The 16939-nt window shown below is 32.6% G+C and overlaps 1 protein-coding gene across 10 annotated transcripts in view; it reads right to left on the bottom strand.

Moving 5' to 3' along the window:
- The window catches only part of LOC123566354 (WD repeat-containing protein 64-like), a 55445-nt gene that overhangs the window by 28613 nt on the left and 9893 nt on the right, over positions 1–16939 (bottom strand). For 7 of the 10 annotated variants that reach the window (XM_053548652.1, XM_053548666.1, XM_053548668.1 and 4 more), the window contains exons 6-14: positions 16386–16406; positions 14213–14323; positions 10514–10743; positions 9339–9381; positions 8689–8786; positions 6456–6479; positions 4561–4694; positions 1720–1847; positions 373–546 (exon numbers count right to left, since the gene is read on the bottom strand). In XM_053548652.1, the coding sequence (XP_053404627.1) occupies positions 373–546; positions 1720–1847; positions 4561–4694; positions 6456–6479; positions 8689–8786; positions 9339–9381; positions 10514–10743; positions 14213–14323; positions 16386–16406 (963 nt within the window). The remainder of the gene's footprint in view (positions 1–372; positions 547–1719; positions 1848–4560; positions 4695–6455; positions 6480–8688; positions 8787–9338; positions 9382–10513; positions 10744–14212; positions 14324–16385; positions 16407–16939) is intronic. The other 3 variants (XM_053548654.1, XM_053548659.1, XM_053548661.1) reach the window with 3 other exon arrangements.

The following is a 16939-nucleotide window of genomic DNA, read 5'->3' as shown; positions in this document are numbered from 1 at the left end:
ATTCCTGGATTCTGTACATAGTGTCACATGTAGACATAACCAGTGTTCCTGGATTCTGTACCAATACTGACTATTCTCTGCAAAAATCTGATAACTTTCTTTTGTCTAAAGACTTGTCATCATACAGTTAAAACTCACAACCCTTGGATTCAGTCTTGTGCCATGCATTATGCCTACAGAGCTTACCAGGCATGCTACACATTTTGCCATAGTTCTCCTAAACATTTATGTAAACAAAAATTTCTTTCAGTAAAGGCTTTTTATACTTTTAATACCTCCTAGGGTGAACATTTCTTTTGGATATATACACATAAGTTTTTGTTTAATTATATAAATTCTAATAGAAAGCAACTCTTATAATCTTAAACCTACCTGGCTGAGGGGCCGGTCATGTGTATGAGGGACCTGCATGGTGTCCTGTACAGCCCTGGTGAGTGGCCAGGAATCAATTACACTGGACCCTGTGAGAAGCCTCTCATGTTTGTTATCAAACAACATAGAGTAGATTCTCTTTTCCCCAGGTCTCTCTTCATTGTCTGTGAATACCTGAAACATATCAAAGCCATATTTATGATGGAAACGTGTACAATTAGTGCCTTTATAGGATCATTTGGTATTAGAATGATTTTTTAATAAAGTACATAAATAGTTATCAATACAATTATGATTAATAGTATAGATTTTGAAAGAAAAAAACCATCAGTGCATTTCGTTTGCTTTCAGCACATTTCTTTTCTGTTTCAGAATCAAAGAAATGTAATCAAAATACAAGTCTAAAAGTTTCAAAGTATTTGACCAATTGCACATGTTTGGTAACTCAATGTTCTTGAACTTTTCCAAAGTTTTCCTGTTACAGCCCAAATCATGAACTTTTCTGTAACATCAGTGGGCATTAGAACAAGAACTTGCAATATTTTCACCAGCTTTCTGTGTTTACAGTCATCAAGGTTTAAAGTCTGAATCATAAACTAAATGGACTTCACAATGGCAATCTTTCAATATGCCATATCTCTGTGTTTAGCCTATTTGTAGAATGAAATATTTCCCACATGCTTGTAGTTGCCAACAAACTTCAAGTTTCATCACAATATGTCCACATAACAATGACAGAGTAAAAAGAAAATTTAGCATTTTAAATTCTAAGTCTCAATTTCAGATTCAAAACATTGATCAAACAGGCTGTGTATGCCTGTCATCATACAAATGCATGTTTGATACAGGTTCCATGCTATTCTGGTACAGTACTTCTGCCAGTTTACACACCAGGTATTGCTGGGTACAGTACTTCTGTCAGTTTACACACCAGGTATTGCTGGGTACAGTACTTCTGCCAGTTTACACACCAGGTATTGCTGGGTACAGTACTTCTGCCAGTTTACACACCAGGTATTGCTGGGTACAGCACTTCTGTCAGTTTACACACCAGGTATTGCTGGGTACAGCACTTCTGCCAGTTTACACACCAGGTATTGCTGGGTACAGCACTTCTGTCAGTTTACACACCAGGTATTGCTGGGTACAGCACTTCTGCCAGTTTACACACCAGGTATTGCTGGGTACAGCACCAGTCTTAATTTGTTCTCCTCAAGTAAATGAAAACATCGCTCACCTAACTTAGAGGGTTAGAAAAAATTCTCCTTAACTTGGGACAGAATTCTTGTTGTGGAAGAAAAAGAGCATTTTTTAAAACCTACATATCTGTGACTTGCACCATCTTACCTGAAGGCTAGTGAGAGTGTGGATATCCCAGACACGGAAAACTCGTGCTGTGGACAAACTGATGATGTGTTGATCTCGTTCATTGCAGCAAATATCAACTATGGTGAACAAATGGCCCAACAACTTCCCTAAAACAAAAGAAAAACAATTATTGCTTTAATCTTATTGTTTCCTTGTTTTGTGTTTTCAAAGTTTTCCAGATAAATAATGGTAGTCAGTTCACCTAACATGTTTTCAGGTATCTTCAGTGGTCTCCTCTACTTAATTAACTAACAACTTCCCCACATCAGTCTGAGGTAGAGGTTGAGTGATCCTAGACATACTGTCTGGAAAAGAAATGCATTACAAAGGCTTCAAATGTCAACTTATTCTCCTCCACCTTTTGAGCTTACCATTCAATGAATCATTAATCAATTGGTCTTTAACTGTTCAGCAAAAGCATTTCTCTCAAAAAGCAATAACATTTGGTTTTTATTATTTGTACAGTTGAACCTGTCTTAGTGGTCACCTGTGCTCACCACTTTATACATTACATTAACTTTTTGTTCTAATTTTGACTAGTCTTAAGCAGCACCCTGCCTTGAGCAGCCAGTTTGTGTTGCTCCCTTCATTGACTGTTTAATACAGGTTTGAATGTATATAGATTCTATTCTCATACTGATAAAAAGTAATTTTTCAAAACAGAATAACACAGTATCATTTACATTGTTATTACACAAATTAATCCTCAATTAGCTGATCAACAGCCGGGAATAAAGAATCATGTTTCAATTACTGGTAGAATATCTGCAGCTAATGTCCCAATGAGATAATAAAATAAGGCTTGTACTGACAAGACCTTTTGCACAAAAAGATAAAAGTAACATAATACAGTATCATTTACATTTACCAATAAGGGATAAAAGAATCAATTATCATGTACAAAAATACAACAGTATGGCTAACAAATAGCATTTAGGTGTACTGCCTGATCTCTCACATCTTGTTTCCCTCTATTCTATTCTATAACTAACAATGCTATTGTTTCCACAAATATTACCACTTATTATATTACTGTGCAACATACTGATAATCTGTCATTTACATGTGCAGGTATAAATGGCTACAGCACAAATAGAATAAATATCACAATGAAACTTTTAGGAGCGGAGAAACAAAAGCTATATATTTTTACTTAAATTTCAATAGTGACATTGAATTACAAGCATAGATCATGTACAAGACACACTGTCTGATCATGGGGAACATTTGTGTGCAATATTAAGATAATCCATCAATGCACATAAAAGTTACGGAGCTGAAACAGATTTTTACATGACCTTCAATAGTGTCCTTGACATTTGACCGACAACCATGGGTCATGTGCGCAACAAATAGTCAAATTATGGGAAACATTTCTGTGTTGTAATAAAAAATTATTTTCTACATATTGCCCTCTATAAACATACCAAGTTTTACGACCTACGAACCTAGCTTGAATACTTCTTGAGTAACTGCAGGATCCTGATTTACGGACGGATGGACAAAGGGCATTCCTATAGTCCCCTTTAGTGTTCCACCGGTAGGAGACTAATAATGTTTGTGGCTTCTGAATAATGTGTATAACAGCCTATATGAAAAGTTTTTGTAACATTTTCCTTTCAAAATATAGATAATTATACTTCAAACTGAACTATTTCTAAATACAGTGTAAACTTTACGCAATGGAAACCACTTGGAAAGCTAAAACTTATACCAGATTATAGAAATTTTTTAACTTTTAAAGGGTTTGATAACTAATGTTCCACTGTATACAACGGAAAATATTATTGTATAAATACAGATAAAAATCATCAACACTGTGTTTTTTTTAAAGAAGATTGATTATGACCATGGTGGCTAACTTATATCATGTCCTTGATAAATTGTATGTCTATAGCTCATGTTTTATAAACAGATTAAATCAATAATATTGTTTTATACTGACTATATTTCTATACTGTTCAACTAACTTCTATATTTACAATTCAAAAACTGAAAACAACAACAACTGTTGCAACAGAAATCCCTACATCAAAAACAAAAACAAAATGCTAGGTTATCCTTTCTTTGAAATTCTGACTAAAAGTTATTAACTGTCATGAATACAGGGCCCCCAATCCCAGTGAGGTTCTGCAAGGCAGTCTTCATCCAAATATTGCAGTTAGTTTGTATGATAACCTAACATTTAGTTTTTGTTTTGCCTTAAATCATACAGCTAAATTTAAGTTACATCTTAACAATATACAAGTACTGTACACTGTACTAATTTATATAACTATAATGTTGGAACCTTTAAAAATGCATCTCTTTTCTGCAAAGCAATATTTAAGTATTAGTATGTTAAACATGCAAGAAAAAATGAATAGATTTAGGTAAAGAATAATGTAGTTTAACTTATTAATGATGTAAAAGTGTTTGTGCTGACTGTTGAATAAAACCCAAAGATGTGTCCACAGATATCACAAATTTTCAAACTTCTTTTCATTTAATCACTTCAATATGTAAACTTCTTTTCATTAAATTCAATTTATAACTTTAATGTAAAAGTGTGTTATCCTTTGAGTATATAAACTAAGGATAACTTCAAACAGGTAAAACATTTCTGAAAAGAATTATTTTAGTAACTAAAATGCTGGTAAAAATGACCTCAGAAATTTTACATACAGTATCTAACTTGTCATCAAGTAAGTATGAAGACGAAATTGTAAATTTCACCCATAAAACCTTTTAAGGTGACTTCAAAGCAGTAAGAAACATGTTAAGACAGTGTAAAAAGCAGGAAGAAAAAACTTATTCATTTCAACAGAAAACTGAAGTTACCTGTAGGTCTTGAGAATATATGAGGATGCCACACACGTATCACTTTGTCTACTCCTCCTGTGGCTATGATGTTAGCTTTGGCACAGTAGTCGAATGCATTTACACCTTTATGTATAGCTACACCACGCATCTCCCTGTAGTATATGAGAGAATATTTTATAAAGATCCCTGTTGGACTGGTTCAAATCCCTATACAGTCAAATTTCGTTCCCTCCCACTCAGCGGGACTAACAAACTTTGTTCGAGTTCAAGCCATCGGACAAAATAGGATTTTTGCCGAGACCTGACGAGTTCGAGAAAAGGTGGGTGTTTGAATTACGGAGTTCAAATGAATGAAGTTTGACTGTAATCTGTTCAAGACCATCACAGTAATACCAGCAAATACTGCTTTACTTGACCCTCCAGAAACAGCAAATTATGTTGTAAAAGCCAATGCTGCATTTGTTAAAACATATAGAGAATACTGTTTTAATGTATGAAATATTAACTTCTTTAATAACACATCATAACGTATCAAATCAATGTACACATTTTAAGAACTGTAGCTATTAAGACACCATAAACGTGAACATTTTACAAACGGTCTTGTTAACTTATCATAAATGTGAAAATTTTATAAACTGGATGAAACAGTCTTACTAACATATTATAAATGTTAAAACTTTAAAACTAGATGGAACTATCTTGTTAACATATCATAAATGTGAATATTTTACAAATGGGATTAAACAGTGAAATGCTCAGACTTTAATCAATCTATTTCTATTTGAGTTACTTAAAACAAGTATTAAAACATCCAACTTCTAATACATGCATGTTAAAAAATGCATTATGGTTCTAGTGCAAGAATTAAAAACTTGTTATATAATAACATTATAAATGTATGGAAAAAATGGTGCTAGATTAAAAACTTGCAATAAGTGTAAATTAAAAGTATTCTTTAGGAATATTTGCTGTCAATTTCAATCTGTAAAAAATCTGTTTACTTGAATAAGCAAAAAGCCATCTTCATACACACTATATTACATAATCAGATTGGAATATGAGAGGTGTAAACATTTCTGTGTAAACAGGTATTCTTGTGATTTTCTTTACGGCATTCTGCAGCCATTACATGAAGGTAATACAAGCACACGCCATTCTGAAAAAGCTAGAAAGTGCTTATGCTCTAATAAGACTTAATGGAACCTAAATGGCTGACTGTCATTTTGAATGCTCTACCTGAATGTAAGGATTTGCAAAATGTAATTTTAAACACATGAAGTTTTGTCAAACAAAAAGTTTATCTGTATAAGGCGTAAAAAAAAAAATATTTGTTTCCAGTAACATGCTAAAAAAAATTAGGGTAGGAAGATCCGTATTTTTTTTTTTTTGGAATTTCTTTTAATCAAATGGCTTTTCGGAAATTATTTTCGTGTCAAAAAATGAATAGAAATAGGGGGTTATGCCTTTAGAGCATCAGTAAGTTGATTTCTAACATCAATGACCATGACTAAAGCATAAAAAGTGCAGTTTTGCAACTTTTTGTTAAAAAGTTGAAAAAAAAATTATAGGGTCGGGCCAAAAATTTAGGGTAGGTCGGGATACCAGAAACAAACAATTTTTTTTACGCCTTACAAAGATGAAAAAAATGTGAACATGCAAAAAAAATGCAGTGTTGATTAGTTTGGTGATGTCACTGTCAGCTTGGGGAGAAAATGCATCCAGGATAATTTACAGGTATTTTCATCATAAATGATTTATTGTCATCTTGCTAAAAAGGAATAACTTCTAAAATAAATCTCTGTCTTAGAATTTAAGAATCAAGCAATAGTCTTTTAAAGGTAATGTAAAATGTAGGAAGAAAATACCTATAAATATATCCAGTTTTCATTGAAAACTTCATATTAACTAACCTGTGTGGGACATGACTACCTTCACTGTGAAAGGTAATATATCATGAAAAACTATTCACATTGAATTAAGTACATGACTTGTATGAAGTACATGTATGCAAAATGTTGATTATGATTTTAAATTAGCAGACCGGTAATGACACATTGCAATTTCTCTGTGATTATGAATTCTCTTTAGGCAATTTGACATTCTTTGGGTAGAGCTGTTGCTTTATCGTGAACATGGCCATAAAAACCAGAGAAAGCCAAAATTGCATAAGGAGAATACAAATTTTTTCAACTGCCATTATGGAGCCACTTACAGAATACATGTATATGATTTGGTGTGATTAAATAATCAATGGTTTCGTGTGGTTTATCACCTGATATACCATGGTTTAAGAGTTCTGATCTGTAGAAAATTAACTCAGACAGCACTAGCCAGAGTGTCATATATATCTAAGTATCAGAATGATGAAACATGATATATCAGACAATAAACCACAAGAACACAATAATTATTTCAGTACAACATGTTCATAGGAGTATGATGGTCAGAATTACGCTGAACTACAATCATCCATGTAGAAATGGACAGTATTACATGCAGCAAACTCTGACACCATTATGATCTCTTACCAGTCTGACTGTCAACCGATGTTTCACTGACAAAAATGCTTGTATGATTTCGAAATTCTAAATATGTGAATTAAAGTATGAATAATGATTTATAATTAATAATGATAATGTAAAGCAGAGTTTGAAATATACATCGACACCCCAGAATTAGAAGGGCGTAAGTGGAAAATCATACTTTTCGGCAAAACGAAAAAAACTGTCTATGACAGATACGCCCTTCTAATTCTAAGGGCATAAGTGGACTTTTCTGGTACAACAATTAAGTGCAGATACGCCCTTCTATTACTATGATTCTGCAAACCTTTCACTTACGCCCTTTTATTATTGGTGAATTTGGTCAACACAGCAGTTTGTGACGAAATTTTTTTTTTTACAGAATTATGCCCCTTGGTGTGTAGTTTCAAAAAATGTATGATTCATAAAAGGGCGTAACTAACACTTACGCCCTTCTAATTCTGGGGCGTCGACATATAGGATATTACATAAGTGTCTTTTCATATAGAATTTATTACACGAGCTGAATAAAATAATGAAATGCGAGGCTCTGCCGAGCATTTTATCAATTTTATTCAACCAGTTTAATAATTCAAAGTGGAAAGTCACAAATGTAATATTCTATTTTTCACATGTTAGCTTTTCCTGCCTAAACATCAAAAATTCTACTTTCTTTACTATTATAAACAAGTCAATTTGACCAACGTCTCCTATACTATAAACGACGTCGACTTCAAAGCTTTATTACACTAGTGTATTATCATTTCTATGTAATGGCTTTATTTCACTCCCACGACGTCAAACATGTGATAAATAATAATTCATGTATAAGCTAATCCTGGAGCTCCAGACTTATATCTGCAGCAGTCATCCAAAAGTTAACTGAAGATCTTAAGTCCCAGTCACTAATAACATCACATGATTTAACCAAACCTCTGCCTTTGATGTCAAATTCTTCTACCTTACAGTCAAAAGCATGGACTATTGAGCTAGGTAATTTTAAGAAGGTCTTTAAAGAACTTCAGTTTTCAAGACAAATCAAATTTATATTCAAGTTTCAAACCTTCTCAAAGATACAATTTAATGTGTACTATGCTTTTAACATGTTTAACCCTTAGCCTGCTAAATTTGTAAAATGGACTGTTCCATCATTCAGTTTGGGCAATACCATTTATTATTCGAAGGGGTGTTCACTGAAAATTTACTAACTGAATAGCGAACAGTGCAGACCATGATCCGTGCAGTCTGATCTTGGTCTGCACTGGTCGCAAAGGCTGAAATATTTGCCGCCAGCAGGCTAAAGGTTAAGAAATACCAAAGCCATTTTCATATGAAGTTCAACATGTCAGACATATATTACATTTCATATGTCCTTCTTTACATAAAAAGAATAAAGTACCATTGACTACCTTAAAACGTTTATATTCCTGGCCATTTCTCATGAAAAACTTAGTAAACCAAGGCGATCGAGTCAAGAACTTAAAGTGCAAAAAGAAAAAGCTGCAGAGAGAGACTTAAATTTTAAAAAACCATCTCTCACATATTTAATATACCAGCTAAACATCTAAATTCTAATCATGATTAATTCTCCCCCTGACATGTAAGGTGGTAATTAACTTACAGGTTATCATAAATCCTGTCAAGTTCCTCCAGAACAAAAGACTGTTTACTGCTTGGAGAACATGATGCAAAACAATGTAACTCTGGAAAATATTTCACCTGAAAACATCAAAATTCATTTCATACATTTCAATTCTCTTATAAAGTATTCTTTAGTTAAGGACACTCTTTAAGGAAAAATATTGACACCTGTATCAAATGGCAACAAAAAAGTATAAGTGGCTGCATATAACAGGTCAATGTTTTGTTGTTGTAATGAGTGTCTGTTTACAACAGGTTGCAGCCTAACAAATACATTTTTTTTTCAGGCACATGGGCATGTCACATCAGATCTGCACATTTCATAACATCCTCTGTAAACTGATCTAATTGTTCTGGAGATTGTAAACTGAATAAATATACTGGAGTGCCATCTTTTCATTTGTCAGTGACATTCAAAAGACTAACCTGTTTCTTTATGCATAATAAGTTAGCCTTAGATAGCTCTAATAACTTTAAGTTTTCCATGAATCATAAAAACTGCTATACCATAGCTCTGTATATAAATAATAATATCAAAAGAGGACATTCACTGATGTAGTTCAATTGTTTATTCTGTAAAAATTTAAACACCTCCTACCTCCTCTTGCTTGGCAAACATATATTACTTACCCTAGTGACCCAGTCATCATGAACCTTTCTCCTAACCATAGGCCTGAAAATATCAAAACACTTGATACACTCTATAATACAAACTCTAATAACTCTATAATAGTCAAACTCAATCTTATGAAATATGGTGGTCAGAAAGATAAGGCATTGGTTGTTTAACCTAGAGGTCACAGGCTAGAACACCACACCTCATATAAAGCATTACCTTATTTTTCAGGAAATGGACGCGAAACAGTTTCAAATAGACTTACAGCTTTTTTAACTATTGAACTGCATGAATTCGAACAAATTTAACTACCTAAAGTAGAGTTATACATACTTGAGACCACTCAATACAGGTCATATCTGTGTCAAATATCCTCAAAACCTTGTTGTATATGATTGTACAAACAATATTTGATCCTTTATTTTGCTTTTATTCAAAATATTTAAATCATAGAATAACAAGACATTGTGTAAAAATGGTTTAAGCTTAAAATAAGGAGAATTAAACTTGTGAAGTAAAGTGGAACCCCTCTGAACGGAACAGTCTCTGGACCAAAGAAAAGCTTCAGTTTTAAGAGGTTTATGGTTTATGTTTTTGTAGAGTTATTTTCATAAACTTTCTAGATGAATTGATAGACACATTATAAAGTTTGAACTTTTTTCTCAGCACTGGAATATATAAGCTTTCACATAATGCAGTTTATCTAAAATCTAGTGAAATTCCTGGAACTCAAAATTTATGTTGTAAAAAGGAATCCATTAAACTGTGGAAAGTTAAAACTCCTGTTGAAAATAATTACATTTTGTATAAATTTAACGAAACATTCATAAAAAAAGTCTCAAGAAATCTGAATTATCATATCAAATGAAAAGAAAAGCAGAGCTACTGTGGTTCAGGAGCTGAGCACTCAATCTGAAGGTGGTAATAAGACCATGGTAATAAGACCACAGCATAGGCAATAACTTTTACATCTCATATACCTTCTTGCACAATATCAGCAAAGATTTGGTGCAACCAGCAGTCTTGGGGTTAATTAAAATATACCTATAACTTTCATCAAAAAGAGGCTCAAGTCATCAGAAAGAGGCTCAAGTCATCAAAAAGAGGCTCAAGTAAATCTGTGAATACTCATTCTTACATACTAACAATTCAAAGGGTATGAATAAATTTTGACATTAAAGTTACATACACTGTCAGTCTGTTGGGTTCTATAACATGTAGAATATTCTGATCTTTGGCAGGTTTTTTCTCGCCACCTTTTGAGTTTTTCATTGTGAGATCTTTAGCAGCAACTGTGAGTATATTCAAATATCCCTGATCATCTCCAAACAGTATACGATCCTCATGAATTGCACCGGGTTTTGGCACACTGACCATACACTGAGGGGAATGGTCAAATGGTTTGATAGCAAATACATGCTGAAAATGTAGGAGACCTCAGTTTAAGTAAAGTACAAACTATCAATTTATTCAATTATACATTTTAAATGTTTAATTCTACTGTTTGTTCCATCAAATATATAACTCATTTCTTCAAGATTTTCTGCTTTATTTTGCAAGATCCAGATATGAGTTATAGATCATTCTAGGTTTCTTGGGGCTAAAGTCTTAACTTTTTGAAATTATAAAAATATCTTTAATAATATAAATATTTTACAGCCAAAAATATTGTTTTCACTGTATGAGATACTTGTTGCAGTAAAGGAGGATGAAACAGTAACTTGACTGCTAATCCGAACTACCATAATACCAAATACTGATTCATTTTTCTTCCAGTCAGTCAGATTTTTCAATGTCAGGGTAACTAGTAGAAAATACTCACCCTGCCTCTGAAAATGATCTAGACCCCTCCAAGTACGTACTAGGGTACTTGCCTGAGACCGTATTATTTTATTACTATATACTGTAGTTACACTTGGGGTAAGCTCATATATAAAAGTTATTCCAGATAATTACTGTAAAGAGAATATTTTGGTATCAAAACAACACTGCACAGTCATACATATGACATTTCACATATTATGAAAAGTTTGCATTCAAATGTTATTGGTTCACCATTATCAAATGGTATCATAGTTGTACATGTATGTATAAACAGTTGATCATCTGATTTCAAAATATTTGGCATTTAAATTAAACTGGTGCTTGATTTTCATTTTTTTTAAAATAATTTCTATATGCTTAAATAGGAAATATTTCCATGTCACAGAAAATAACCACTTATACAGTAAGTATAAACGGACGTGATATTATCTCTACTTGTTGATCGTATTGTTTCACTAACAGCCAAATGTACAATTATGGTAGTAAAAAAAGTCATGTCGCGTGACAATTTAAATAGCTAATATAGGTTTAACAAAAAACAATATAAACAAACTTTAAAAAAATGTATTACACAATCATGTGGTAACGTAAATGACATCTATATCTCAAGAGGGTATGTTGTGTTGCCACAACAGCTTAGATATCTGAACTATCAGCAAAATATTTCACCTGAAGTTATTGTACATTTTTTAAGCCTTCAATGGTAGCCAAGATTTGCATTTGAAGCTAACACTGACAATCTGAAGTCATTCTCAACACTGACACAGCCTGTCAAAATTATTCTGTTTAAATCATTTTCTCAACCATTAATACTTGATAAATGCATTTTAGCAAATTTGAAAAAGGTATTGAAAGGGTATAAGGGTATTCTTCTTCTACTCAATATATACACATGTATATATAAAAACATAACTGTGCTGACAAAATACCAGTTATCTGATTTGTTACATAAAAAATAATATCCCCAGTGCAACAGCCCTTGCACAAGCAGTAGTCCTGTGCAAAAAATATTTCATTTTATTCTTTTATCTATCATTTCTGTAATAAATTAATACAAATGTTAACTTTGTTTATCTTTTAAAGAACCTAATGATACAATAGGGTTATTATTAACAATACCTTGATTTGCAATGCTGTATTTGGCTCATATAGATTTTGCCAGACCTGGATCCCACAAAGCACTTGCACCAAGTGTGATCTGGCCTTGCAAAATCCATGATAGCTGAATGCAGGATAGCACTGATCAAGGTACTGTTTGAATGACCCTATTATTACATACATATACCAGATCAAGGTACTGTTTGAATGACCCTTCTATTACATACATATACCAGATCAAGGAACTGTTTGAATGACCCTATTATTACACACATATACCAGATCAAGGAACTGTTTGAATGACCCTATTATTACATACATAAACCAGATCAAGGTACTGTTTGAATGACCCTATTATTACATACATATACCAGATCAAGGAACTGCTTGAATGACCCTTCTATTACATACATATACCAGATCAAGGAACTGTTTGAATGACCCTTCTATTACATACATATACAAGATCAAGGTACTGTTTGAATGACCCTATTATTACATACATATACCAGATCAAGGTACTGTTTGAATGACCCTTCTATAATATACATATACCAGATCAAGGTACTGTTTGAATGACCCTATTATTACATACATATACCAGATCAAGGAACCTTTTATTACATACATATACCAGATCAAGGAACTGTTTGAATGACCCTTCTATTACATACATATACCAGATCAAGGTACTGTTTGAATGACTTCTATTACATACATATACCAGATCAAGGAACTGTTTGAAAGACCCTTTTATTACATACATATACCAGATCAAGGAACTGTTTGAATGACCCTTCTATTACATACATATACCAGATCAAGGTACTGTTTGAATGACCCTTCTATTACATACATATACCAGATCAAGGAACTGTTTGAATGACCCTATTATTACATACATATACCAGATCAAGGAACTGCTTGAATGACCCTTCTATTACATACATATACCAGATCAAGGTACTGTTTGAATGACCCTTCTATTACATACATATACCAGATCAAGGTACTGTTTGAATGACCCTATTATTACATACATATACCAGATCAAGGTACTGTTTGAATGACCCTTCTATTATATACATATACCAGATCAAGGTACTGTTTGAATGACCCTATTATTACATACATATACCAGATCAAGGAACCTTTTATTACATACATATACCAGATCAAGGTACTGTTTGAATGACCCTTCTATTACATACATATACCAGATCAAGGTACTGTTTGAATGACCCTTCTATTACATACATATACCAGATCAAGGTACTGTTTGAATGACCCTTTTATTACATACATATACCAGATCAAGGTACTGTTTGAATGACCCTTCTATTACATACATATACCAGATCAAGGAACTGCTTGAATGACCCTTCTATTACATACATATACCAGATCAAGGAACTGTTTGAATGACCCTTTTATTACATACATATACCAGATCAAGGTACTGTTTGAATGACCCTTCTATTACATACATATACCAGACCAAGGTACTGTTTGAATGACCCTTCTATTACATACATATACCAGATCAAGGTACTGTTTGAATGACCCTATTATTACATACATATACCAGATCAAGGTACTGTTTGAATGACCCTATTATTACATACATATACCAGATCAAGGAACCTTTTATTACATACATATACCAGATCAAGGAACTGTTTGAATGACCCTTTTATTACATACATATACCTATTGCTAGTGTTATATCAGCCAAAACTGAGTATAATTGTAGACAAATAAGACTGAAATCTTGTTTGAAATAGTGAACTCCTTGACTCTTTGGCTCCGAGAATGTCGAGACATCATTATGTCATTGTTCAGTGAATATTTTTCTGTATCTGGTGGGAGATGAATACATGGTTTTGTATTCCTGACAGAGTACAGTACATGCTGTATTACAGAAAATTTGTTAGTATGTAATAAAAGGTATTGCTGAGCTCAATACCTGATTTTTGCCCTTTGACCTGTTGTCCCAGATGATGATACTCCTCTCCGTGCAGCATGACGCTCGTCTGATACTTGGCAAGTAGTCGCACCCGGTCACCCATGCAGCTTCCTAAATTTTCAGAAAAAAAAATCTTTTTAGTTTTTCTAAACAGTACATAAATTTCTAGCTAAGATTCTGCGTGTGTTGAAGTAAAGGCTATGTTTAGAATGCTTAGGGTTTCATTGTATATTTCAATGAATGCTTTAGACACTGCTACATAACCAGTTTAAAATTGAGTTATTTTAACTGTAAATCTTAAAATCCCTGAATATATAATAAGTCCCAACAAAGTAGCAGATTTAACAGAAATCACAATCTTTAAAGCCAACCAAATTAAAACATTCATCTCAACCTCTCAATTTATTAAATGCAGTACCATTGCAGTCTTTTTCATAAGGTTATATTATGCATCAGTAAAAGAAACATAAAATATTCTTACTGTCATACAAAATATATTTCAGACAAATGCATGCAAGTTTTCAGTTTGGAAATTTGCACTATCGAAACATTATCTCATTTCAATTAGAAAACCTTACAAAATGCTCCTTCATTTGTCAGATGAAAGAGAAAATAATAAGTTTTGTTTTCAAATCATTCTTTAAGTTTCCTGAATTCAACTGATGGACATGTATGGACATGTATATATTTTTAAGACCACAGCAGAATAAGATCAAGCAACATATAAACCAACAATAAAACATGAAAGCAAAATGTAATGTTGGTACAAACATTACTTCAATCTAACAAACAAGAGAATAAAACATTAATTTTCAAAAACAAAACAATCAGTTAACATTAACAACAGAAAAAAAATCAAACTTTAAGATAACCCACACCAATACTGAAAAACTAAAGAAAAACTGTCAGTTTCTCTGGGGTGGACATAATATAATCTACCGATCTATAAAGACAAGAAAAATTCTAGCACTTCAATAACAGGGGCTGTCAGAGGAGACAGTGTGCTCAACTATTTCGATGCTGGATGAAGAAAGTTAGAGGTAGAATGAAAGTGACCAGAAATTCTAAGTAAAAAGAAGCATACTTCATGAAATAATGGTGCCAGATTTATGTACTTGATATAGGTGTTGTACTTAAATGATACAGGTGCTGTATTTAAATGATATATTTAAATGATATAGGTGCTGTATTTAAATGATACAGGTGCTGTATTTAAATGATACAGGTGCTGTATTTAAATGATATAGGTGCTGTATTTAAATGATACTGGTGCTGTGAAACAACTTAAATTTTATCAAATCCATTAATTTTAGCTATAACACAGATAGTGAAAGTACATAAAAAACTTTAACTTGAATTGTTTTAGTAAAATGGGGAATAGTTCATGAAATACTGAAGAAAGAGTTACAGCCTTTGTGTCATATGATGTGGGTGATGAAAAGAACAAATATCTTTATTCTGAAGCAAATCCATAACAGAAATAAAGTGAAAGTACATCAAAAGTTTAACCAAGCCCCGTAATAGTCATCCACAGGGATGGGTATGCAAGGATGAGTAGGATACTTCTCTATATATTTCATATAGCCAAACTAAAAACATCTGTTTCTTCACTAAGCTACATTTAGAGTTAAAGCTTCCCTGTGACACATAATGTAATTATGAAATTAAATTAACAAAAAAAGCTCTAGAAGTCTCTTCACTAATTCAACAAATTTTTCTCTTAAAACATTTAATATAATATAATTTGTAATCTCATTTTGTTTCAATTTATTGACAGACACGAAGTTTGGAGAAATATTTAGGCGTAAAAAAAAATTTGCTTGTTTCCGGTATCCTGACCTACCCTAAATTTTTGGCCCGACCCTTAATGTTTTTATGGCCTTGGAGAATATTTTTTTCAACTTTTTAACAAAAAGTTGCAATCCTGCACTTTTTATGCTTTAAACATGGTCAGTGATGTTAGAAATCAACTAACTGATGCTCTAACACAAAAATAATTTCCGAAAAGATGCCTTGCCATTCATTTAACATTATTCATGACATGACTGAATGTCATTTATTCTGACAAGATAATTCTATGACAAACACTCAACAAGATAATTCCATGTCATTCACTCAACAAGATAAAAGCACAGTACAGAAAATTAGTCTCCATATTACAGATCATACTTACCCTGAACAGTCTAGGACCGATCTATTGTCAGTTTTATAACATAAGTAATATGATTTCAATCACTTTATATGTATGAACTACAATGAAATTATAGATGCTGCCTGTGGTCACATAAACCATAAATATTTGCTAGTGTCCTCTCTCAGACTTACTCAGATTACATCAGCCCTTGATTATAAACAACCTATTCAACAAAAACATATCCTTACTAGATTGTAGTTTTAAAACAAACAAAAGCAACAACATTGCAAGACTACCCGTGCATTTGTGTTCTTTTTTCTTTAAAGAAATAGAACATGGACTGGAAATAAATGTTAACTTATTATGAAGTAGAAAATATTCTTGTGTCTATTGTTTTTGATTACCTCCCTTTATGGCTATTACTTTCTACAAGTTTATGTGCAAAACTGAAAGTAATACTTCTTAAACAATAAAGCTACGCATGTTTTCTATTTGGATGCTACCTGTTACTCCATTCTCAGAATTTAACAACTGCGTATATTACCCATAATCTACAGAAACTGTTTCTGAAAATATTAACCTTCCAATAGATC

This window comes from Mercenaria mercenaria, chromosome 1 (genome assembly GCF_021730395.1).
Source record: "Mercenaria mercenaria strain notata chromosome 1, MADL_Memer_1, whole genome shotgun sequence".
In the NCBI taxonomy this organism is placed as follows: Eukaryota; Metazoa; Mollusca; class Bivalvia; order Venerida; family Veneridae; genus Mercenaria; species Mercenaria mercenaria.
This window is presented reverse-complemented; position numbering and strand designations above follow the sequence as displayed.